Here is a 25,324-nt window from a genome sequence, read left to right as displayed (position 1 = left end):
CCAGGGGTCTCTCACCTAGACTCATGTTCTCAAACTTTAGGGAGCATCACAGTCACCTGCAGGACTTAAAACACAGTTTGCTGGGCCCCACCCCAGACTTTCAGATTTAATCTGTCTCTGATGAGGCCTGAGAATCTGTGTTTCATCCCAGGTGCTGCTGCTGCTGCTGCTAGTCCAGGAACTGTGTTCTGAGAATCACTGACCCAGTCTACAGCCATACCACCCTGAATGCACCTGATCTCATCTGATCTCGGAAGCTAAGCAGAGTCAGGCCTGGTTAGTACTTGGATGGGAGAATCACTGACCCAGATGATTCCTGCCTGCTGGCCCTGCCTCAGCCCTGCACTGCATGGCAACCGCATACCCAGAAATCTCCTCTACTAAAATCCCACCACTTATTACACCTGAATCAAGCCTCAGTTTCCCCCAGGAGGCTTAAGGCTGTGGAAGAATCTGAGAAATGTTTATATGCTCAGTACCTGAGGGGGAACCAGGAGCTCCGCTATTATATGTGGGCAAACGTAAGAAATGGAGTATGTGAGTGTAGTTGAGGGTGGGGTGAGGGAGAAGGGAAACTGCCATGACATGCCACACACAGAGACAGGACAGAAGCACAGGCCAAAGACCCTTGAGAACAATCAAGGGTCTAGTGGACCACGTGTGTGTTCAGTCGCTTTTATTGTGTCTGACTCACTGCGACACCATAGACTGTAGTCCTCCAGGTTCCTCTGTCCATGGGATTCCCCAGGCAAGAATTCTGGCCTGGGTTGCCATGCCCTCTTCCAGGGGATCTTCCCAACCCAGCGATCGAGCCTGGGTCTCCTGAATTATAGGCAAATTCTTCACGACTAAGGCACCGGGGAGGCCCCTAGTGGACCACAAGCATTTTGCTGTTTAGTCACTCAGTCATGTCCAACTCTTTGCGACACCATGGACTGCAGCACACCAGGCCTGATTGTCCCTCACCATCTCCTGGAGCTTGCTCAAACTCATGTCCATCGAGTCAGTGATGCCATCCAACCATCTCATCCTCTGTCGGCCCCTTCTCCTCCCACCTCCAATCTTTCCCAGCATCAGGATCTTTTCAAATGAGTCAGTTCTTCACATCAGGTGGCCGAAGTATTGGAGTTTCAGCTTCAGCATCAGTCCTTCCAATGAACATTCAGGATTGATTTCCTTTAGGATGGACTGGTTGGATCTCCTTGCAGTCCAAGGGACGGACTCTCAAGAGTCTCCTCCAACACCACAGTTCAAAAGTATCACTTCTTCAGCGCTCAGCCTTTTTTATGGTCCAATTCTCACATGACTACTGGAAAAACCATAGCTTTGACTAGACAGACCTTTGTTGGCAAAGTAATGTCTCTGCTTTTCAATATGCTGTCTAGGTTGGTCATAGCTTTTCTTCCAAGCAGCAAGCGTCTTTTAATTTCATGGCTGCTGTCACCATTTGCAGTGATTTTGGAGCCCAAGAAAATAAAATCTCTTACTATTTCCATTGTTTCCCCGTCTATTTGCCATGAAGTGATGAGACTAGATGCTATGATCTTCATTTTTTGAATGTTGAGTTTTTAAACCAGCTTTTTCACTCCTCTTTCACTTTCATCAAGAGGCTCTTTAGTTCTTCTTCACTTTCTGCCATAAGGGTAGTGTCATCTGCATATCTGAGATTGTTGATATTTCTCTCAGCAATCTTGATTCCAGCTTGTGCTTCATCCAGCCCGGCAGTTCACATGATGTACTCTGCATATAAGTTAAATAAGCAGGGTGAAAATATACAGTTTTGTTGTATTCCTTTCCCAATTTTGAACCAGTTCATTGTTCCATGTCTGGTTCTAACTGTTGCTTCTTGACCTGCATACAGATTTCTCAGGAGGCAGGTAAGGTGGTCTGGTATTCCCATCTCTTGAAGAATTTTCCAGTTTGTTGTGATCCACACAGTCAAAAGCTTTAGTGTAGTCAATGGAGCATAAATAGATGTTTTTCTGGAATTCTCTTGCTTTTTCTATGATCCAATGAATGTTAGCTATTTGATCTCTGGTTCCTCTCCCTTTTCTAAATCCAGCTTGAACATCTGGAAGTTCTTGGTCCACATACTGTTGAAGCCTTGCTTGGAGAATTTTGAGCGTTACTTTGCTAGCATGTGAAATGAATGCAACTGTGTGGTAGTGTGAACATTCTTTGGCATTGCCCTTCCTTGGGACTGGAGTGAAAATTGACTTCTTCCAGTCCTGTGGCACCTACTGAGTTTTCCAAATTTGCTGGCAAATTGGTACCTGTCCCTGGTACCCACAATGGTACAGGCAGAGTTGGTGCTCAGTTTCCATGTGGTGAATGAACTGCCATATGCTAAAGGGCAGGAATTGCTCAGATAGCAGTGCAGGTGTGGGAGGGAAAACATTTTTAAATGGAACCAAAAGACTGCTCGGGCTTCCCAGGTGGCACTCGTGGTAAAGAACCTGCCGGCCAATGCAGGAACTATAAGAAACGCAGGTTCCATCTCTGGGTCGGGAAGATCCCCTGGAAGAGGGCATGGCAACCCACTCCAGTATGCGTGCCTGGAGAATCTCATGGACAGAGGAGCCTGGCAGGCTACAGTCCATGGGGTTGCACAGAGTCGGACACGGCTGAAGTGACTTAGCACACACAAAAGACTGCTCAACCCTGCCACCAGGTGCCTCCCGCAGGCCCTGGCCCAGGATGCCCAGCTCCCACCACTCACTCTCAGACACTCAGGCACCCCACTGAGCTTCTCCTCCTGCTCTACTTCGGCCAGGGAGGCAGCTGACTCCTCCTGGGCCCAGGCACCCTACGGCTCAGCACAGGGATCAAAGCTGCCCCTGCGCCCAAGCCAGGCTCCCGGGGAGGTGACCTCACCTGGCGTGGGCCAGGCCAGGCTGATGGCAAATGCCCCACTCTCCTCTCACATCCTGACTTCTGGTCCACAAAACCTGGTCACCTGAAGTCCACTGCCCTGCCCTCAGGGAACGCACAGTCATGTTGTGGAGGCAATAATGCCCCCACTAAGGATCCCATGGGGTGGGGGCTGCTGCTGTCCAGATGCGTCCAGCAGAACAGAGAAACAGATGGGAGCCCAGAGGAGGGGCGCCGGATGGGCTGGGCATTTAATGCACACAGGTTGCCACTACATGCCATGGGCTTACCCCCATTGCCACTCCATGAGTTCCTTTAACCCCACCACCACCCTGGGGACTGGAAAGATCAGGTTTACACAGAGGTCACAGGCAGGAATGTGACCCGCCCTAGGTCACACAACTAGCAAGAAACCCAACCAAAATCAAACCCAGGTTTGGCTGGTTCAAATCCTGTGCCTGTTGGCCCCAGGCTCTGTCCAATACGAGAGATAAAGGGGTGGCTTCCTGGAGGAGGGGGCATGTGTGTCAAGGGTGAGATGTGCCTGCATCTGAGGCTCAGCACCCCCAGAGTGTGAGGCGGGAGAGGTAGCAGGGGTGCACCCCACCCCATTCCATGAAGAAAACAGGGCGGGGCAGGGGAGGCCCTGCAGGGCAACCGGCCCAGCAAGTGAGGGGTGACAACAAACAGGGCCCAGTCAGCAGGGACAGGGCGGGAGGCAAGAAACAGTAATGAGCTCCCCAGGGCCTCGTGCCTCCTGCCAGGACCCAGGGGCTGTCACCACAGCAGCACCAGAAGGCAGAGTGCAATTAGTCTGGTGCGGCCCGCCCTGCCCCAACCTCCCAGGGACCCAAGCTCGTGGAGATTCCACCCCCGAAGCCTCCAGACCAGCCCGGTGGGTGCCCTGAAACACCCTGCAGGAAGAACCTGCAGCCCAGAGATAAACACAGGCCTGCCCGCGGTCACACAGCATCAATGACAAGCCTCTTGCCTGCGGGTCCAGGGCCCCTTTTTCCGCTTACTAGGTGGGGAGCTTCACCAGGGGCCAGGCCCAGAGCAGGGTCCATAGAGAGCTGGGGCTTCTCTCTACAAATAACCAGACAGCCCATTCCCCGGGAAGGACACAGGGGACCAGGCTCCGGCCCCACTGCAGGCCCCCAGGAAGCCTGAGACAGCAAGGCCCGCTGCGGGGCTGCTTGTCAGCCATGAGGTCCAACAGTCGGGGGAAGGGCTGGGTTCTCAAAACTTTCTTGAGCCCGCTCTGTGCCAGGCTCCTGCTGGGCTCAGAGAGAAGATATAAGTTAGACCAGCTCTGCCCCTGGGGAGCTCACCTCAAGAGGGGAGATCAAAGATAAACAGGCAATTACAGGGCAAGGGGAAGGTGTGGGGCCAGCCCCACGGGTTCCCAAGCGCCACCGCCAGCCCCAGACTGAGCCCTACCTAGCCTGGAGGCTGCGCACCTTGTTCTGGGCTCAGAGCAGGGGGCTGGAGCCTGGAGGGGTAGAGGGAGGGCAACTCTCCCCCCAGAGAACAGCACCGGGCCCCCACCCTCTCTGGGCCATGAGGCTCTCAGAGGCCCTTCCAGCTCAGATGCCCCCTGACCGCCCATGTCAACAGGTCTCAGTAGCGGCCTCTGCCGAGGGCCCTAGGGCAAAAAACTTCCCGTATCCCACAGGACCACTGGGGCCAGGTCCCAGGCATGCCCGCTCAGGGTGGCTTTGAGAGGTCACACCCCTGTTCAGAGGACATGACAACAGGACGCCTACGACAGTCCCAGCCTAGGCCGAGGACACGGCGCCCTCTGAAGGCTGAGGGACGATGTGGGATGAGAACAGACACCTGCTCCTTGCACCCTGCTTGCACCCATGATGGGAATCTGAATTATCACAGCACTGGCTCCCGCAGGCACCACTCCCAGCACCGCACTGTGCAAGGCCCTTTAAGGACAGTACCTCGTTCCACCCTCACAGCTGCCCGAGACGGAGCTACTGTGATACCCCGACTTTTTGGATGAGTAACCTGAGGTTAATTATAAAGCTACGAAATGGCGAGGCTGGGACTTCCACCTGAGCCCGGAAGACTCAGGTGCCCGGTGCTCTTAAGCCCTGCTCTACAGAAAAAGCAGGAAGGATAGGAATGAGAAATGGGCAATGACTTGTATTTCCTGGCGTGGGAACCCAGGAGGCAGTCCCTGTCAATGATTCTTTAGCAATCACAGCTCCAGCCTCCCAGCCTCCCCACCTTCCCTGGAGGGAATGCTGTTGGATTTAAGAGCTGCACCACCAAATGCATCCACAAGAGGGCGAAGTGTCGGGACCTTGAGCCCATTCTTTGCACCCGAAAACCCGATCATCCTGGTCCAGAACATCGGCTGCTTGGAACCATGAATCACGACACGGGATTGTCTGCATCACTCCCGCTGAACAAGTGAGAAGAGTGAGGCCCTGAGAAGGACAAGGACTGGCCAAGGTACACAGCAGGTCCTGACGGGGGTCTCCTGAGCCCCAGGTAGTGGAGGCTCCACAAGACACATGATTCAGACAGTTCCCACATTTCATAGGTGCCTATTCTGCCAAGTGGCTCCAGGGACACTGTGGGCCCCCCAAGAGTCACAAGGAGATGTGGCAGAACTGGGAGCTATACATTCCCAGCACCCACCCCTGAGTGGCGGGGGAGGGGAAGGCAATTCTGAGGTTCAGCCAATATTGGGGAGCCCCGGCATCACCCCACCCCCGCTCAGGTTGTCATCAAGTCTCACCTACTCGTTCAGGCCCCACCTCCCCCATCTGGTGGTGAAGGCGCCAGGCTGGCTAAGTCTCCCCAGCACCCCCACCCTACCCAGGCCTCACCTTTTGCCACAGTGACTCGCGGGAAGCGAGGGATGAACAGGCCGCCACAAACCAGCAGTTGCCCACCTGGCCCTGGTGCAGGTCGTGGGAGCTGATGCCGTCCACAAAGAGGCGGGGGTCCTCGCAGATGTCCTGCGGAGAAGCCGAGAGGAGACCTCAGTGTCTGCGTGGGAGACCCACCGGCCTGCCCTGGACAACTGGGGCCCTGGGTCAAGTCTCTCCAAACCCAGCTTCCCCCAGGGCCGCTCTGAAAGCCCCTCTCCTCTCCCCTGGCTCTGTTCCTCTGCCAGAGCCTGGGTGATGAGCAAATGCTGTGGAAGGACGTCGGGGGCCTGGAGCAGGGCCACCACCTTCCTCCTGCCCGCTGCGGTCTTCCCTGACCAGCAAGGACTAGTGTCCATCATCCGCCAGCACCAGCAGCCCTGTGGGCCCATCCTTGCCAGCTCTCGGGGGCCCACCATCACCAGGTGGGGCGAGGTACAGGGCAGAAACACACCAAAATGACACATGATGAGTGCAAAGGGCGGGGGGAAGCGGGGAGACAGACGACCATGCCAGAGGCCAGTGGGCGCATCCTCGGACTCTCATCTGACATTCACCCCACCCACACAATGTGGCCTTGGTTTTGTTTTCATTTTATTTCTTTTTTAATGTTTTTTTAATTGTGGTAAAAGTCACATAATATAAAACATAGCATTTTAACAATATTTAACTGTTCAGTGGCATTAAATACATTCACACTGCTGGGCAACTTTCACTATCATCCATCTCCCGGATTCTTCACCTTCCTAAACTGAAACTCTAGCCTCGTTAAACACTTAACTCCCCATCCCCCCTCTCCATCCCACCACCTGGCCCCTGGGGCATCTACCAATGTACTTTCTGACTCTATGAATTTGACTCTTGTAGATACCGCGTATAAATGTGGCATTGCTATTCCATTTTATGGATGAGGAATGGAGGTTCAGAGAGAGGCAGTGACTTTCAAGGGCACACAGCAAGCCAAAGCCAAGCAGAACTGAGCAGATACCCCCAGAGTTCCCAGAATGCCTCCCCAGACCCCTCCTCCTCACCCATCAGCCTCTTCACTCCACTGCTTGCTCTCCAAGGGGAGGTGGGGAGGTGCCACAATAGGGGCTGGGGGAGGTAAACACTAAGGCATGCCTTCCTCCCTGCTGGCACCGTGATCTATCCTCACCACGCATGGTCCTGAGAGGTGGGCAGTGTGCTCATTTTACAGATGAGGAAACTGAGGCCCAGACAGGTTGAACAACATGCCCCAGCCACAGAGCACAAGCCTGCTTTCACTTCAGTGGCTGCTCCTAAACCAGTTCAGTCTTCACAGAGCTATTGAGGTCCTACCACAAGTAGCCAGCAGAGGGTAGCAGAGTCAGGAAGACAGATTTCAAATTCCTGCTGTGCAATTTTGGGCCAATGGCTCAACCTCTCTGAGCCTCCGTTTCCTGCCCTGTGCAAAGGAGGCAGACTATTATGCTTGCAGGGCTTTGTAAGGACTCCACAGGTCACAGAGGCAGGGGGAAAGTGAAAGTGAAAGTGTTAGTCACTCAGTCGTGTCTGACTCTTTGTGTCTCCATGGACTGTAGCCCATCATGCTCCACTGTCCATGAAATTCTCCAGGCAAGAATACTGGAGTGGGTTGAGGCAGGGGAACATGGGGCAAAGAGCTATCAGCTCTCACTCAGGTGTTCAGGACTTCTGTTGCCACCTCTGCCTGGGAAAATCAAGAGTTTGGCAGGGCCAGACTGAGGACATGAGCACTCCAGATGGGATTTCAGGGTGACCCAGGGCCAAGCTGCAAGGCAGCTCCCCCAGAGTACGGACCGACCATGGACTGCGGGATGCCACAGGTCTGAGTAACACTGCCCCAGGTCACGGAAACCCAGTGAGTCTGGAAACACAGTGAGCTCTCGGGAAGCCCTCCTTGTTTTATCTCTTAGGCCCAGCCCGGCATGGTGAGCCTAGCAGAGGAAGCCATGACTCAGCATCTGCCTCCCTGGGGTCAGCAGGACAAGTGTGGAGGGAGGCTTCATACCTGGAGGACCCAGTCATATCCCCACCGTGGGAAGAGACAGCTGCTGCCTGGCATCCCAGGAAGTGATCTCCAAGGCACCCCTCCCCCTGCTGGGCCCTGCCCAGAGACTGGACCACCCATTCCACAGACGAGGATGCCAAGGTCCAGCAGCGGGCAGTGACGTGCAGGGTCACAGGACAAGTGGACAGATGAGACAAGCCTAGCCCTTGGGACAGAGCTCTCCTCCCCACTAAGCCGCACCTCCAAGGCAGCCTGTGGGCGGGTCTAGCCACCCCCTGCCTGGCCCTCCCGCCCCAGAACAGGGCTCTGGCAGCTGGAGAGACTGAGCTTGGCGGGTCAGGAGTCCTGGTTCCAGTCTCAGCCTTGCCCTGACTCACTGTGAGGCAGCACAGACCGGGGGCAAACCCTCCAGTCCGGGAGGGAGCAGAGAGGAGGAGGTGGTCTAGGGTGTGTTCCCAATACCAGGAGAGGCGTGGGTCTGCCAGCTTAAGACAGAGAAACCACTAGAAGTTGGAGGCACCTGGGGCCACCTTGGGACACCCTGAACGGAACAATCAGAAACAGCTGCAATGACTGGGCACCAGCTGTGTGCCTAGCTTGCAGAACAACCCTGTGAGATAGGTATGGTTAACATCTCCAACTTACAGATGAGGAAACCAAGGCGCAGAGATTAAGTCATTTGTGAAAGGCCATGGCGGAAGAGGTGAACTGAGACTCCAGTCCAGTTAGCTCCGGAGCCTCCATCTGGACCAGAACAGTGAAAAAGCCACTGTCCCTTCCCCATCCCCCTGCACCTGTCCTTAGCCCAGTGTGGGGGACTTGCTATATGGCAATAAGACCAAGGGGTCAGGGGCAGCGCAGACCCTCACCCTTGTCACTATAGGGCCTGACTTCTCAAGACCCATGTTTGTCCTCCGACCTGTCCTGGGCCATCAGCTAGACACAGAGCACAGAGCCAGTAATAAAATCCCGAGTCCACAGGCAGAGCCCTGGAGGAGGAGAAGTCTGAGGGTAGCCCTCCACGTGAGCCCAGCAGTGATAGCAGGAACACGGGGAGAGATCAGAGGAGACTGCCTGGAGGTGGTGATGCTGGTAGAGCAGGGAGGGCTCCAGAGGGGAATGGAATGGAAACTCCTAATCCCCCCAAGACAGGATCTGGCCACAGCCTGGGCACAGATGCCGCTTCTGACATCAGCCACCTGTGCTCCCTCCCATTGCTGCCCACACTGAGGTTCACCTTGGAGTCTCCCCCACCAGCCTGCAAGCTCCAGGGCAGGACCCAGGCCTGGCTCTGCCCACCACCAGTGTCAGGGACAGGGCTTGGCAGGTTCTGGGCCAGGCCACCTCTAGGGCTGGGATGACCGCTCCTCTGTGGTCAATGGACCTCTCTGGGGCCCAGCCCCCTGCTCCTGTGGTCACCTCTCGGTCCCTCCCAGCCTATTAGACCACCTCCACAGGACTCAGGTCACAGTCCATAACCACCTCCTCCCTGAACTGGAACTTCAGGTTCCCAGGCCTGGTGTAGAAGGAGAGGGGCAGCTAGTCAGCAGGTCCAGGGCACCTTCAGCCCCTCTGCCCTCACCCCTTCTCATCGTCCATCCACCTTCACCCCGGTCACCTCCCTCCTGGAATCTAAGATCATAGCCGGAATCGATTAGACACCCGGGGAACCTGAGGCCCAGGAAGAAAGAGGGACCTCTGCCTGGGATAGAAAACAGGGCAGGGGTTCCAGCTGTGCTCTGTCACCTCTGCCACAGGCCGCCTCCCCAGCCTATGCACCCCACCCCCACCTCCTACGGCAACCCCCTCCTCAAAGGCCACCCCACATGTGCCCAGGAGGGGTCGTTCCCAGGCAGGCAGAGGCCCAGGTGGCTGCACTCAGCACAAACTGCTCATCTCATGTCATGAAGGAGCCTACTGCTCAGCGCAGCCAGGGAGCGGGGTCTTCTCCACTGCTGGTGTGAGTCTGAGCCCCAGACGCAGGGCTGAGACCACCAGGCCACCCTGCGAGAATCTGGGGGGTCCCAAAACTGACATCTGTTTGTGGGACCCCGATTGGTCCCCTTCTTGATTCCAAAGGACCTGAGGCTTATCCCCAGAGACTGGGGAAGGCAGAGCACGGGGGGACATGGCGGGGTCTACCCCACAGGGAGGAGAAGCGCGGAACTAAGGCCTTGGGCCTGAGGAAAGGGGAAGCCCCCCTCCATCTACCCATCCATCCCCTTGGGATTCCCCCTGAGTCATAGGCCCTCTCCTCCAGTCTCTTATCTCTTCTTATCTCCCCAGTTAGTTCCCTGAGGGAGGCGCCCAGCAAATGTTTATTAAATGGTAAAGAACCAAGAAACACTGGAGCTGGGAGGAGGAGGAGGAAGGTGTGGGCCGAGGCAGCTGCCTTGGGTGGGACTGAATCGGACCAGAGAGCCCACAGGAGGTGGGGCTTCCGAGCAGGACCGACTCTGGGTCCCTGACACCAGGCTCGCTGGAGCAGGTGGTCGAGGGCAGGAAGTCTGTCATCCGCCTCCAGTGTGTCTAATAGCACAAGTTCCTCAAGACTCTTAATCTCCAGACCCAGGTGAAGGAAGAACTCCTCCCCATTCACGGAGCAGGCAGCCAAGGCCCCGGGAGGAAAGTGACTCATTCACGGTCACACCTCCGGGAGGGCAGGGCTGAGGCCATCTGGCCCCAAGGCCAGCTTCCTCATTCCATTTTAGGAGAAAGAGGATGGAGGCTGGCAGGCAGGGTGTCTGACTGAGGAGATCCCCCAAGAGCAGGAAGGCCACAATACCAGACTAAGGACACCAGACTCACGTCTAGAGAAGGAGCTGGGGGTGAGACGGGAGTGAACGGCTTCCCCCGGGCCTTCCAGAAAGGTGGGGTTTTGTTCTATTTGTAAACAGTCAGGTCACAGGACCCAGGAAGTCGAACTCCATAGAAACGTGGCTGCTTCGGGCCAAAGTCCATCTCACTGGCCCAGGGCCAAACAGCTGGGAGTTAATGGTCACCCCACTGGGCTGGCCCCGCCACACGCACCCGAGGCAAGGGCACGGCTTCCGGCTGCACCAGCCCCGTGTCCTGCGTCCTGTCCATGGAGCAAGGCTGCCTACACACGCCCATCCCTCAAACCCGGGTCCACGCCGTCTCACCCCCTCATTGCACACCACTCAGCAAGTGCCTGGCCCCGAGCTGCCTTCCAACCTGGAACTGACCCCCACAGCTACCCCTGCGCCCCACTCTGTCACCTCCTTCTCAGTACCAAGCACCACACGCTGCCTGTCACCCGCCTCCACATCCAGCCCTCGACAGGCAGGGCAGCTCTGTTCCTCCTCTTTGCATGCCTACGGAGGACTGGGCACCAAGCCCGGTGAGGAAGGCAGTGCAGGACAGTGTGCACGGCAGCGCTCCCGAACTGGCAGGCAGAGGAGCCCAGAGAGGGCAGGTGACTCCACCAGGGTCACGCAGCAAGAGGCTGCTGAGCCCAGGCAGCCTGGCGTTTCCTCTTCTCACTGTATGAAGCCCAACCATCCCCGGTCATGCCTCAGCAGCTTCCTTCCAGAGCCACAAGATCCAAAATGCCTGGGTGACGGCCAGAGGGCAGGAGAGGGTCAGGAGGCGGGCCGTGAGGGAGTGGGGTGAGAGGAGGGCAGAGGGCTCCAGTGTCTCCCCTGCCACAAAAGCCTCACAAAGGCCTTTTGAGGCCGGTCTCCTTCCCCACCCACCAAACAGAGAGGAGGGAGGAGGCATGGGGGTTGGGGGTGCGCCAAGGACAGGAGTCCCAGGCCAGGCCAGGAGGCAGCTGGGAGCTCGGAGAACCAAGGCAATGCAGCTCACGGGGTGGAAGTCCCCGGGGCAGTAGGGAGGCTCTCTCTGGAAGTGGGCAGGTGGGCCGGGGAGGCAGGACTGCTGGGTCCCCGCCTGGCTCTGCTCCTGGCTCCCTGAGGGATCGAGGCATGTGCCCACCCTTTTGGACTCAGTTTCCCTACCTCGCAAGTATCCTAGTCCAAGAAAACAGGATTTTCTGCCTTGGAAGGGACTTGAGAGCCTAGCCTATGAGAGGAACATTAAAAACTAAATTTCACTTTCCCCAAATGTCCAGGGGGCTGGAGGGAACTTCGTAAAGTGCAAATCTGCCCGTGAAAATGCTGCTGAGTCTGGCCTGTGATGCCCGCTGCCTCAGAGCACAGCTGCCCTGGCTCAGCTCCACCAACCCCAGGACCCCGCACCTCCTCTCCCCTTACTCCCTCCCCACGCTAGTCCCAAACAAGCCTGAGGACTTCAAGCTCAGGTCTTTCTCACACCATACCCTCTCACCCTTCAGCTCTGCGTGCCTCCTCTGAGTACCGGACAGGGGGAGTCTCCCTGGCTCCAGGCACCCGGGTCCATCACCGTCTCCAGCACTGAGACCCTCTGGTGCGAACAACCCTCAGTGTCACCAGCACAGCCACGGGGAGGGGACCTGGGGCGGTGGCCTTCAGCAGCCTCTCGGTCGTCACCCAGGCCCCTGGGGCACCCACTCTCACACTCAGGAATCATGGTTAAAGAGGATGAGGTCATGCCATGAGGCCAGATACTTCTGTTCAACACATTCCAGCCTCAGCAACCCAGGCCAAGACAGAGGGAGCCACCAGCCAGATGCTCCATAATTCACCGATTCCAACAGTAATGACGACAGCTGTCTTATGGGTGCCAGGCCCCGTGCCAGACTTTCATGCATCATCTCTTTAAATGCTCACAACAACTCTATGCAGTACTTTTATTTTTTACTACTACTATTATTACTGATTAACCATCGTAATAAAATGCTTTCCATGTACAGCAAAATCACTATGACAATAATCAGCAAAGTAAATTCCTTCTACTTGAATGTCACTCTAATCATACTAGAAAAAGTCACATCCACATCACCTCATTTTTATCCCAAAAACAACCCTGGGAGGAGGGTGGCAGAACAGAGGGCCCCACCTCCCTCATAAGGAAGCTGAGGCCCAGGGAAGGGGCAAGATCCTGGCTGGGCAGTGGTGGCTACAGAACTGGGGGCCATTCTCCTGACTCCCTTAAACTAAAAGACACGTGCTCCTTGGAAGGAAAGCTGTGACAAACCTAGACAGCGTAATAAAAAGCAGAGCCATCACTTTGCTGACAAAGGTCCTTGTAGTCAAAGCTACGGTTTTTCCAGTAGTCGTGCCTGGATGTGAGAGTCAGACCATAAAGAAGGCTGAGCACTAAAGAATCAATGCTTTCGAACTGTAGTGCTAGAGAAGACTCTTGAGAGTCCTTTGGACAGCAAGGAGATCAAACCAATCAATCCTAAAGGAAATCAACCCTGAATATTCATTAGAAGGACTGATGCTGAAGCTGAAGCTCTAATATTTTGGCCACCTGATACAAACGGTCGACTCATTGGAAAAGATCCTGATGCTGGGAAAAATTGAAGGCAGAAGAAGAGGACAACAGAGGATAAGATGGTTGGATGGCATCACTGACTCAGTGGACATGAATTTGAGCAAACTAGGAGATAGTGAAGGACAGGGCAGCCTGGCATGCTGCAGTCCATGGGGTTGCAAAGAATTGGACACGACTGAGCAACTGAACAACTCCTAGCTCCCTATCCAGATGCAATCTGACAGCAGACAGGCCCTGTGTCAGCCCCTCCACTTTCTGCATCACCTGGGGCCTTGGAGTGACCCCTCCCAGCCATCCACTGTCCCTTGCAGGCTAGGTGGGTCTAGGCCTGCCTGCCTCAGCTCCAGTTCAGACCAGACACTGACCTTGGGCCGCTTCCACCTAACGGTGGGCCCTGGGCTGCCCTTATAGTAGAGCGAGTCGTCAGTGGCGGGGAAGTTGGGGTCCTCGAAGAGCACCTTCCTGCGCAGACAGGCCCGTTTCAGGGCCGAGTAGTTCTGGTCCTCGTAGGGCTTCACGCAGGAGAACATGGTGGATGCTGCCTCGGGAGGCGAGGCCAAGACGGGGCAGCAGAGGGCAGCTCCAGGCACCTGTAAGAACAGAAGATCAGAAGGTCATCACTTCCTGAGAACTCGAGGCCCGCGGGACCCTGAAGGAGGAGGTCCCCGAGTACTCCCTCCCCAACACCCTGGGAAGTGGGCATCTTCATCCCCATTGTATGAGCCAGAATTGAGGCTCAGAGAGGGGGAGAGACCTACGTCACAGCTGGTACAAGTAGAGTGGGAAGAGGAACGACTAGCCTGACTCCACAGCCTGAATTTCCTTATTTGTGATGCTCAGTGGTGACTCCAGGCCCACAGGCCAAAGGGGTGCAAACACAATGGCGATCAGGGCTGCCTGGACGCACCCATGTCCTCCCTTTCTTTGTTCCACCAGCCTTTCTAGACCTCCCGGGCAGAGTCAGACTAGTGGTGATCCAGCAGCCCCCTGGCTGATGTCACACCCTCAGGAAGTGTTGTTAGTCGCTCAGTCGTGTGTGATTCTTTGCGACCCCATGAACTGTAGCCTGCAGGACCCTCTGTCCATGCAATTCTCCAAGCAAGAACACTGGAGTAGGTTACCATTTCCTTCTCCAGGAGGTCTTCCTGATCCAGGGATCAAACATGGGTCTCCTATATTGACAGGCAGATTCTTTACGTCTGAGCCACCAGGGAAGCCCCCAGAGTCACGAGATCATCTCTCTCCTGTGTGGAAAACCCTCGGCCCTGGAGACCCCTTCAGCCGTCAATCAGTCACTTCGCCTCCTCCCTCCAGGGCTCTGCCTTCTTAACCGCACTTCTGGAATCAAGGTTTCCAGTCCCGTAGGGAGCACTCTCCTTAATCCTGGTGACCTTGCCTCCCCTGAGGACCCTCAACCTCACCTTGTGACCTGCCAATTCCAAAGCCAGATTCTCCCACACAGCCTCCCAGACCCTTGAGCACCTCACACATCTGAACAGTCAGTCTCCCCTTCCTGGAATTCAAGGGTATCTAGCACTGGTCCTGACCCATCTCCCTCTCTGACCTCCCCTCCTCCTCAAAGAAAGTGTTAAGTCGCTCAGTCGTGTCTGACTCTTTGCAACCCCATGGACCGTAGCCAGTCTCTTCTGTCCATGGAATTCTCCAGGCAAGACTACTGGAGTGGGTTGCCATGCCCTCCTCCAGGGGATCTTCCCGACCCAGGGATTGGACTTGGGTCTCCAGCATTGCAGGCAGATTCTTTACTGTCTGAGCCACCATGGAAGCCCCCTCCGGGGGTTCCCTAAGGGCTACACCACGCTCACCTCCCCTGGCTGATGACCCTGATATCCCTGCGTTCAGCTTAGACCCCTCACCTAGCCCCTGCCCCAGATGAGGACCAGTGGGTCCACTTCTTACGAGGGCCAAATCCCACAGCAGAGTCTGGGTTTGAGTCCACATGTGGCCCCAATGCAGAGAGCGCTGCACCACAAGCATCCTCCCTTCAGCGCCCGCAGTCCAGCAGCCTAACCTTGCAGCCGTGTGCTGACCAAACGCAGGAGACACAGACTGGACTGAGGTGGCCAGGAAAGGGCTCCGGGAGGGGAAGGAGCAGCAGCAAGTGCCCTGCCAGATGCTGGGACAGCCTGGCACCTGACAGACAATCCCATCTCCGCCCGTGTACCTCAGACCCCATCTGGTAGCTCCACGCCCCCCGGAACCTACTTACCCTGGGGCCTGCTCAGGGCAGCACCATCAGCCCCACTCCCCAAAGACACAGGCCCCGACTTCCCAGCGTAGCTGAGGGAAACCGAGGCAAGGTAGGTTTCTAGGGCAGACATGAGTTCAAGAGCAAGACTGATGTGGGTGTCAGTTCCAGCTGTACCCTTCGCCCGCCGTGAGACCTTGAACAAGTCACTCAGCCTCTCTGATTCCCCATTTTCTCACCTCCAAATTAGGAACAATATTGCCTCAGTAACTGGAAGATGCCAGTATAATTAACCAAAGGCTGAGGAGACTGCTTAGCAGGCCAGAGAGAAGAAGAAGTAGAGAAGCCCCCTTTCATTCTCAGGAGAGATCCTCGTTTCTCTCGCACCTGCCATGTGCAAACCACCCGGCTAGAGGTCTACGTTTAGGATCCGCAGGGCAGGCCTTTCACTGTTGCCATCTTTCAGAAAAGAGAACTGAGGCTTAGTGCAGGGAGGCGATGTGCCCAAGTTCCACAGCAGTCTGGACTTGAACCCATATCCTCTGACTTTGGAGCCTCCACCTTGGCCTGGTGACCCCAAAGTGCAGGAGAAAAGGGGGTGAGTGCCGGGCCAGGCAGGGCTCACCCCACACATACCCTGGCTGAGCCAGGCCCACGGGAAGTGAAAGATGAGGGGATTCAATGGAGAGGAGAGACAGGAAAGGAAGGAGGTGAGACTGGGCAGTGAGGGTGGGACACGGGTGGACAGGGAGGGCAGGGCTGACGGTCCCTGCCTGCCGAGGGTCAAGAGCTGGCTCGTCAAAAAAAAAAAAGAGCTGGCTCGTCCTCTGCTCTGGACCCGCAGCCAGTTCATCTTCTGCCCATACATCGTGCAGGGCCCACTTGTCCCACTGCTGTGTGACCTCAGGCCAACCCCTCACCCTCTCTGGCCATCCCCCTACCGAGAAAGCCAATAACCCTGCCCCTTCTCACCCACCCTCCCAGCGTCAGAGGCCTGAAGCAAAGAGATGTGAGCCTGGAGAGCCAGCCCCAGAGCTCTGGCACACAGCCACCAGGAGCGCCATTAGCATCCCAGTTTCCGGTAGGACCGGCTCAGGAAGCAATTTAAGCTGCAAGAATTAGATCAAAGAAGCTGAAAGCAGGAGGAGCCCAGAAATCAGCTCCAGCAATTCCAGGGTTCAGAGCCCAGAGAACCCAGGGAGGAGGAGCGAGCTGGCCGAGGTCACACAGCCGGGCCGGTGGAGAGTGAGGGTTCTGGCCGCCCTCCAGGCCTCGCAGCAGCCAACATGCTGGGAAGGTTTGCTCCTGGGGATAGAAGGGAGGTGCAGGCCGAGAGGGGGAAAGCTCGGCCGGGCCCAGTGCCAGGAGATCAGGGGCCAGGCCTGGCTGGCGGAGGGTCTGACCCAGTTCAGCCATCTCTCCAGCCTCACCTCTGCCCGCCAGGCTGACCCTGGCCTCCTTAAGCCAGCCTCTCTGGCCCTGGCCTCTGCACAGGCTGCACTTCCCGCCGACTGCCCTCCTGCACCCTTCACCTGCCCCAAGGTCACCTCCCACTCCATCCGCTGGGTCAACACCCCAAGCCTCTGAGCTTTGCTCTCTCCCTGGAGTTCCAGGCATAACCACTGATGGCACAGATGATCCAGTCACCAGGAAAACGAGCGTCCAAACCCCGGCCTCTTCTCTCCGGGCCTCAGCCGGGGTCACATCCTGTCTTCTGCACTATTACATTGTGTTGGAGGCACTAACAGGACAGCCCGAGCCTCCCAGCTGCCCCCCAGCCTGCCCTCTTCCTTCTGCCCCTGCCCCTCTCCCCACGCCCTGCTCCCCCAATTCTTCACCTGGGGCCTAAGTTCCCACAAGCTCCTCGCAGACCACTCAGGGCCGTTGGACACACTCTTCCATCCACACAGGCACACCTGGAGAGCTCCTGGTCACCTGTCAAGAATTAGTCCAAGTACCTCCCACCTGCCAGACACTGTTCCTCCTTCCACCTCTGCAGTCCGGGGACGCCCCCCCCTCCCGCACCATGACAGCACCTGCTGTTTACCCCATCTGCACATGACTTATCTGCCTCCCAGCCTGCAGCCCTCCAGGACACAACCCACGTTCAGCTCCTCTCTGTGTCCCTAACGTCCAACCTTAGGGAACAGGTTCAGTGAATTTGGGCAGAATGGGCCAAGGCAGGTGTTGCAGGAGGAATTCCTTCGCGGATGGGGAAAACAGGTTCAAAGAGGGGCCAGGACTCCCAGGGGAGATCAGTTTGCCACATCAGAGCCGCAGCAGCTCTAAGTCTCCTGAAGGGCAGGGTTCACCCCTTTTCACCAGATGGGGCCTCTCTCTCTCTCCCCTCCTGCTCCTGACTGTCCAGAGAAGATACGGCTAAAGCCCTGGTGTTCTCAGCTGGTCTCCCTAAACTGTGAGACCTGGACAAGCCATGTCGCCTCTCTGGTCTTCACGGCCCTTGTCTGGGAGGAAGAGATAATGCGCCAAGGCCCCTGGGAGGATCAAATGAGATAGGGCCGCATGAAACAGGAACAGCACTTTCTGTCCGCTGTGTTCTGTGCCCCTAGGGGTGTTAGCGCGGCTGTCTGAGGCTCTTCTACAACGTGCCTCCCCAGACAGGAAGGCCACAACAGTTCAGGGTTCCTGTCCCCATGGAACGTCATGGTCTAGTGCAGTCCAGAGACAGAGGCAGAACAGAATATGTGTCATTTCAGAGGTTCCAGCAAGAGGGACACAAAGAGGCCTTCACAAGGCCTGAGTCCAGAAGTCAGCTGTGCTTCAGGAGAGAAAGGCCACTCCAGCCAGAGGGAATAGCTCAAGCGAAGTCTCAGAGGCAGAGAAGTACCAGGAAACTCAGAAGCAGCCTGGCACATTGGGGTCCTGTGGACGGAGACTGGGGGCGCTGACCTGGGTCAGAACAAGGGCACAGGAGCACCTGCCAGGGAGCTCAGAGAACCCAGCCTTCCAGTAGGTCAGTCGGACCTGAGTTTGAACCCCAGCTGCATGGCTTGGCGCTGTGTATCCTCGGGGCAAGCTGCTAAGCCCTCTGAGCCGCTGCTATCCGTCCTTCCTGGTTCCAGTGTCTGGGGTGGCATCTGCCCTACAGGAGCTCCGTCTAGCTTCACCTTGGAAACCGTGTGTACTACCTTCCGGGAGGGCTGGCCAGCTCTGCTGTCCCTGGACCTGCTGGCGGTGGTGGGGGCAGGCCAGCGGTACACGGGCAGAGTAAGGGCTCATCTTGCAGCAGGCCTCACGGAGCCAGCTGGGGGCGGGGGACCCAATACCACTGAGCCTGCCCTGGATAGTTCAGCCACTGCAGCCAGGGGGAAAACAGGAGAGAGTTTTAGTCTCATTTTTCAGTTGAGGACATCAAGGAGCATGTACAAAACCTGCAGCCCGTCAGCTGGACCCCAAGCCTCCAGCTTTTCCCCAAGCGCACTCTGGCTTAGCACTGGGATCATTTTAGGGGGCACTCTAAAATGCTTTGTGCTGTGCTGAGTCGATCAATTGTGTCTGACTCTTTGAGACCCCATGGACTGCAGCCCCCAGGCTCCTCTATCCATGGAGATTCTCCAGGCAAGAATTCCCTGCAGTGGGTTGCCATTCCCTCCTCCAGGGGGGATCTTCCCAACCCAGGGATCGAGCCCAGTCTCCCGCATTGCAGGCGGATTCTTGACCATCTGAACCACCAGGGAAGCCCATGTGGCAATAGCTGTCAGTAAGAAAGTTATTCCCTGCAAGGAGAACTCAGCTTGGTCCGGCGAATCTTGACTCCCTCACAGCCCTTGCCCATCAACTTAACAAAAGAGGAGCCAGGCCCAGGCTCAGAGCAACAGCACCTGGCTGGAACTGAATGGATTTTTCTGTTGTTTTAACTTACTTTTTAAGATCCTTCCAGTTACCCCGTATTTATGGAGAGTAATACTGACTTTCCGTTTACAGTAAACACACGGTTTCCTTTAAAAAGTATCAAGGAAGAAGGAAATTGATTTCAAGAAATCTAAGTTCCTGGTGGTATAGGCGAGAACGAGACTGCATTCCAGAGCTGTGTGGCAGGGGAAAGTCACACTACCTTTCTGAGCCGTGGGGCTTCCTCTGAGAGCTGGGATAACAGAGCCAGTGTTCAGAGGGCCAAGGCCATTTGGAGAAGAGCAAGCTGGAGGACCCACAGTCACGGTTAACAAGACCTTTCACAAAGCTCTAGTAACCGACACAGTGTGGGGCTGGCACAGGGTAGACAAACAGACCAAGGGAACAGACTAGAAAGTTCATCTGATTTTGACAAAAGGTGACATCACAGTGCCTTAGTGAAAGGATGATCTTTTCAACTCATGGTGCTCAGTAGACTAGCTATCCTTGTGGGAAAAGCTTCATTGTAACCCCAACCTCACACCATACACAAAAGCAATTTCACACAGACTGCAAATCTGACTGAAAGGTAAAACAACAAAGCTTTTTGAAGAAAACATTAGAAAAAGCACATCCAAACGGTCAACAGACAAAAAGGAAAGTGCTCGACTTCACTAATCATCAAGGAAATACAAATTAAAAGCACAGTGAGATACCATTATACCCTGGTCAGAACGGCTGCAGGAAGAGACATACACACATACATACGCTCTCTCTCTCCCAAGTCCAGCTCTTCCACATTGGTGGTGGGAGTATCAACTGGTAAAACCACTTTGCAAAACCGTTTGACCGTATTAATTAAGGCTGAACAAAGGCATGCTTAATCACTCAGTGATTCTACTCATAAGTATACACTGAACACAAACACGTGCACATATTCACCAACAACAAAAAAATAAATACAAGAATGTTTAGCGCAGAAGTATTTCTTACAGCCGAAAATTAGAAACAACTCAAATGCCTATCACCAGAAGAAAGGATGAACGTGGTGCTTAATGGAATATTACACACAGTGAAAATGGGCAGATTATTAAGCAATGCTGTGATTCCACTGATGGAAAATTGGAAAGCAGCCCTAAGTCACCTATGGTGAGTATAAGGCAGGATGGTGGCTGTCTTTAGGGGTAGTGACTGGAAGGGGTAAGAGGGGGCTTCTGGGATTCCAGTAACACTGCTCCTTGATCTGGGTGGTGGCCACGCGGAAGGGTCACAGAGCTGTATGTCTATGACTTATGCATCGTTCTGTAGGTCAGCTGTGATTTAATAAAAATCATAAACAGAAAAAAAAAATCATAAACAGAAAAAGTCAGTGCAATACCCCAGGAAAAAGGGCTTGCTGAATCTAGTGACCCCGATCTCACCAGTTCTGGGTCCCTCGCAGCCCAGCCTGACAGACTGGACATTACATATGTGTAGGGTCCCGCCTGGCACCCAAGATGACCCAGGGGGTCTGGAGAAGGGAAAGAGCCCAGGCTGGGTCAGAGTCCTGGCCTCTGGCCTTTCATGCACAGGCTGTGACCTCCTGTGAGCCTCCTTCTCCATCTCACAGGTCACTTGTGGCTTTGACCCTTGAAGTGCTCAACCCTAAGAGAGGACCCACAAGGTGGGGGTGGCAGCCCCACACCCCACTGGGCACAAACTCCAAAGCTCCCTCTCTGAGAAGGGAGCACCAGCCGGCCAGGCACCAGGCTCGGGAGCTGCTCTGGGCCCTGAGGGCAGGCAGGGCACTTGGGGAAGGAACTCAGCTCAGGCAGAGCCGCAGTGGGGCTGCGGGAGGAGACCACAGGCGAGGCTGCTCAGGACCCAGTCAGAGGTCCTGGAAGGGGATCGGGCTTCATCCTGAGCTGATGGAAGGGTGGGAAGGGTGCTGAGCAGGGGAGGGACCTGAGATCCACCTGCTGCCACACGGAGAATGCACTGCGGAAGGACGAGACCAGGGCGGAAAAACCAGAAAGCAGGTCAGAGAGCTTGTGTGCTCACGTGTGAATGACAGCAGACACGTTCCAGAGCTGGGTGGGAGGCAGACAACCCCTCCTTGGGGGCCAGCCAGCTGTGGGAGCGAAAGGGAGACCACAAGAGGGCTCGCTGTGGGGGGGTCCCTCCTCTGGGCCCCCATCCCCACACCCCTCTGTGGGTGCCCATGCTGCAGCGTGGCTTGGCAGAACGGGAGTAATCCAGGGCCAGCTGAAGGAGCCAAGGATGCCCGACAGGCAAAGCACACCTACCCTTCCTCAACCTCCCACCACAGCCCACACCAGGCCACAGGGCCCCTGCTCCTTTGCCATATGACCAGGGAAGGGCCAAACAGCTGTGTCTTAGAATTCAGGGAACAGTCAATGAATGTTCTCATCTTCACTGGCATACCTCTGGGCTGGTCCTGAGCTCACAGGAGGGGATCAGATCCCCCAAGTAGTCCAGTCCCGAGGAAGAGGGGTACAGGGGACAGACGCAGACCAAGACTAGGGGAGGGAAGGATGGTGGTGGTCTCTTCAAGATGGAACTGGACAGAGCAGGGCTGGAAGGCTAGGCAGGGATGGGCAGGGGAGAGGGACAGGATGCACTCCAGGTGGAGGGAGGGCAGAAGAGCCCCAAGTAACAGCCAGAAGGTGGGGGGCAGGGTGGAAGCAGATCTCGGAGTGGGGAAAGCTAGCAGAACTGGCTCTGCAGGAAATGGGCTTTCACTGGGGAAGCCAAGGGGGCGTGGAGGGGAGATACCGAGGGTCAGATGCTGAAGCAGTAATGCGAGCCAGGGAGAGCCTCTTGGGAGTCAGGGCGGGAAGGGCCAGCAGCCAGGGAGGGGGCCAGGAGCCCCAGGGCCTGATGACTGCCTGGCTCTTTGCACGGATTGCATTTTATCAACTGTTTATGCCCATTTATCCGACAGCCCTTCCTGTTCCCCTTCTGCCCCATAAGCCACCATCAACACATCCCTCCGTCCTACTGTGGTTGTACTTGGCCTCCAGGACCGTCTCCCTCCCTTCACACGGGCCGAGGGATAATGGCAGGGCAGCAGGGAGAGCGCGGGAGGAGGGTGAGCCGGGCTCCGGCAGCAGAGCCGGGGGGCCAGGTTCCATGAGTCACTCCAGCCAAGGTTAGCTGAGCAGGCGGCATCGTGGCTGGGAAATCCTGTCTTTCTTCTCCACTGCCCTCCCCTTATCGCGTCTTTGTCTAATCCAGTCTCCACCCAGCCGCAGTGATCTTTCTAATACATAAACCCAACCAAATGTCCTGTGCTAAGGATGAGGGGGCCTGGAGGGGAGGGCCAGGCATGCTGTGGGTGCAGAACCTCTCGCCCTGGTCCTGGGGGACAGTGATCCTGGGGCACTGACGTCCTCTGCAGTGTATCTGAGGGGAAAGTCAGCCTCGGAGCCGGCTCGCTGTGCGGCTCTTGCTGAGCCCCTGGGCCTCTGACCCTGGTCGGTCCCACTGAGACCCGGGTGTTGTGCAGACGGGGCTGGGACACCTCGGCAAGCAGGTGAGATCCAGCCGGATCTGCCGGGCGTGGGCAGGGCCAGGATGAGCTGGAAACCTTCCCGGGCAGCAGGCGGGCCAAGGTTCAGCCTCTGGCAGGGCAAGCAGCTGGTTTGGGCGCTGAAAATCACTGGGTCTGAAACCCAGGCCACCACCACATCCTGGTGAGAAGATGCCGAGGAGGGGTGGGGGGTGGGGGGTGCAGCTGAGCACCTGTGCTGCTGCCCTTCTCTGTTCTACTGGGGAGAGGGGGTGGGGTGGGGGGACCCCTGGGGCTGCAGGTCACAGGTGTGCCCACTCGGCACAAGGGTAACAACCCGACAATAATGAGACTTGATCGGGTCACTGAAGCTGCCTCAGCTCTCCTGCACTGTGAGACCTCAGGCCAGCTCCTGCCCTCTCTGGCCTGCAGGCTCTCACTGTTGAATGGTGGAGAGGGGGATGCTTCTTGCTTTTCTCCCATGAGCTATGTTGTTTGTCACCAGAATGGCCTCTTTTCCTGCTTCCTGCATAGGCAGTCTCTGCCCCTAGCACCACCTGCCTCCAAAGCTCAAGGCTGGAAACCTGGTGGGGATGGTACCCATTTCTCAGACTGGGAAACTGAGGCTCAATTCCTGCATCAAGCTCTTGCACACACTCAGAAGTGAGCTCTACTCTTCCCATCACACAGATGAGCTCTGAGATGGAAGAGATGCATTCAGGATAGTCAGGGGCCCGTCTCATGCCAGAGCTCTGCTTTGCCTGGCCAAGCACCCCCTCCCTCAAGCAAAGACAGTGACCCACTCATCACTGTCAGCTGCATGCCCCCATTCAGCCTTCACACATCTGCTCTGCTCCTGGCAAGGCGGCACTGAGGAGTCAGACAGGGCTCAGACCGGGAGGTCAGCCTGGTGGAGGACAGTGACCCCAGCACCGGGTGGAGAGAGCTCTCTAACAGGACAGTGATTCATTCAGATAGGGCAGGAAAGCCTCACGGAGGAGGCAGCATCAACGCAGGAGTTCCAAGCCTGCAATTTTTCCAGACACAAGTGGAAGGTTTGGAGGAAGATGTAACCTTCTGGGAGGAGACAACCATTTAGGCAAGGCTGGAGGACAGGGCGTGGGGGAAAAGGAGAAAGAAGGGGCTTGCAGGCCACACTGCCACAGCAGGGTCATGGGGGCCCTGAAAGACCAGCGAGGGTTCAGTAAGTGAGCTGGACTGCTGGACAGTTTACAAGACGGTTGGATGGTAAGGAGGCCAGGAGGCAGGCAGGGAGACCAGGCTACAGAAACGGCCCCCAGAGCATGGAGAGACCAAATGGAGAGACTTGGCTAGAGAGACCAAATGGAGACCCAACACTGGGGCGGGGTCGACAGCACACAGCCAGGCACTCTCTGGGAGGCTGGCTGCGAGTCCTTCCTTGGAGGCACTAGGAGGCTTCCCACCTCCCAGAAGACAAACTCATCTTCTGGGGCGAGGAACCTGTTGGCAGCACCTCTGGGCTCCATGTTCTGCTCTGCCCCATGTCACATTTCCCCCCAAGGCAGCCTTGAAGGCAATGTCAGCGCCTCCTCCTCCCTGGGCCCAAGGGGAGAAGCAGAGCCTCAGAACATCCCGTCTGCACGCTCATCCTCAGACAGGGAGACAGAGGCCCAGGAGGAGCACATCGGTTACCTTCCTTGTGCCTCAGGGCTCTGACTCATCTGTAAAAGGCAGTCTCCTGCTCTCTGGCCCAACCTGCCCTGACTCCGGCTCCCCTCACCCCTCTCTCCTGCAGGCAGGACTTAGCCCCAGTCGGCCTTGATGCACTCATCTGCAAAATGGGCCTCCCAGCCTGGCCCTCCCGGGTGATGGTGGGGATCAAGTGACCCTACATGACACTAGAGTTAGCGAATCAATGTCTGAGATGCACTCCTCCCTGGAAGGGGCTTCCCAGGGAGTGTCAACGGTGAAGAACCCACCTGCCGATGCAGGAGATGTAAGAGACACAGGCTTGATCTCTGGGTCAGGAAGATCCCCTGGAGGAGGGCATGGCAACCCACACCAGGGCTCCTGCCTGGAGAATCCCATGAACCAAGGAGCCTGGGGGCTATAGTCCATAGGGTCGTGCAGAGTCCGACACGACTGAAGCGACTTAGCACGCATGCAAGCATGCTGGAAGGCTTAACCTGCTGGCATGTTAAGGACCCCGGGATGGGGTCTGGTCACTGGGGTAACCCATGGGGACACACCAGCACACTGCCCCAGAGGTGCCGCAGCCCAGGCTCTGCCAGCCGAAGCCTCTAGGCTGAGGGGGTGACAGACGCTGAGGGTGACCCCCTGAGGGAAGCCAGTGGCTGTGGGTGCCCAGGAGGGGGATCTCTGAGAATGGGACCTGCAATGACACTGCAGTGGCTCCTGTGGTTGGTGAATGACGGGTCCCCCAAACACCGACTCCATAATCCCTGTAACCTGCGAATGTTACTTTATACGGCAAAAAAGATTTTGCAGATGTGATTAAAGAACTTGAGATGGAGAGATTATCCTGGATTATCTGGAGAGATCCTAAATGTAATCACAGGTGTCCTTAAGAAGAGGGCAGA

The 25,324-nt window shown here is 56.3% G+C and overlaps 1 protein-coding gene across 2 annotated transcripts in view; it reads right to left on the bottom strand.

Moving 5' to 3' along the window:
* The window catches only part of CAPN5 (calpain 5), a 55,852-nt gene that overhangs the window by 26,544 nt on the left and 3,984 nt on the right, over window positions 1–25,324 (bottom strand). For both annotated transcript variants that reach the window (XM_043908113.1, XM_043908107.1), the window contains exons 2-3: window positions 13,539–13,763; window positions 5,721–5,852 (exon numbers count right to left, since the gene is read on the bottom strand). In XM_043908113.1, coding sequence (XP_043764048.1) covers window positions 5,721–5,852; window positions 13,539–13,703 — 297 coding nt within the window. In that variant the 5' untranslated portion in view covers window positions 13,704–13,763. The remainder of the gene's footprint in view (window positions 1–5,720; window positions 5,853–13,538; window positions 13,764–25,324) is intronic.

This window comes from Cervus elaphus, chromosome 1, assembly GCF_910594005.1.
Source record: "Cervus elaphus chromosome 1, mCerEla1.1, whole genome shotgun sequence".
NCBI lineage: Eukaryota > Metazoa > Chordata > Mammalia > Artiodactyla > Cervidae > Cervus > Cervus elaphus.
This window is presented reverse-complemented; position numbering and strand designations above follow the sequence as displayed.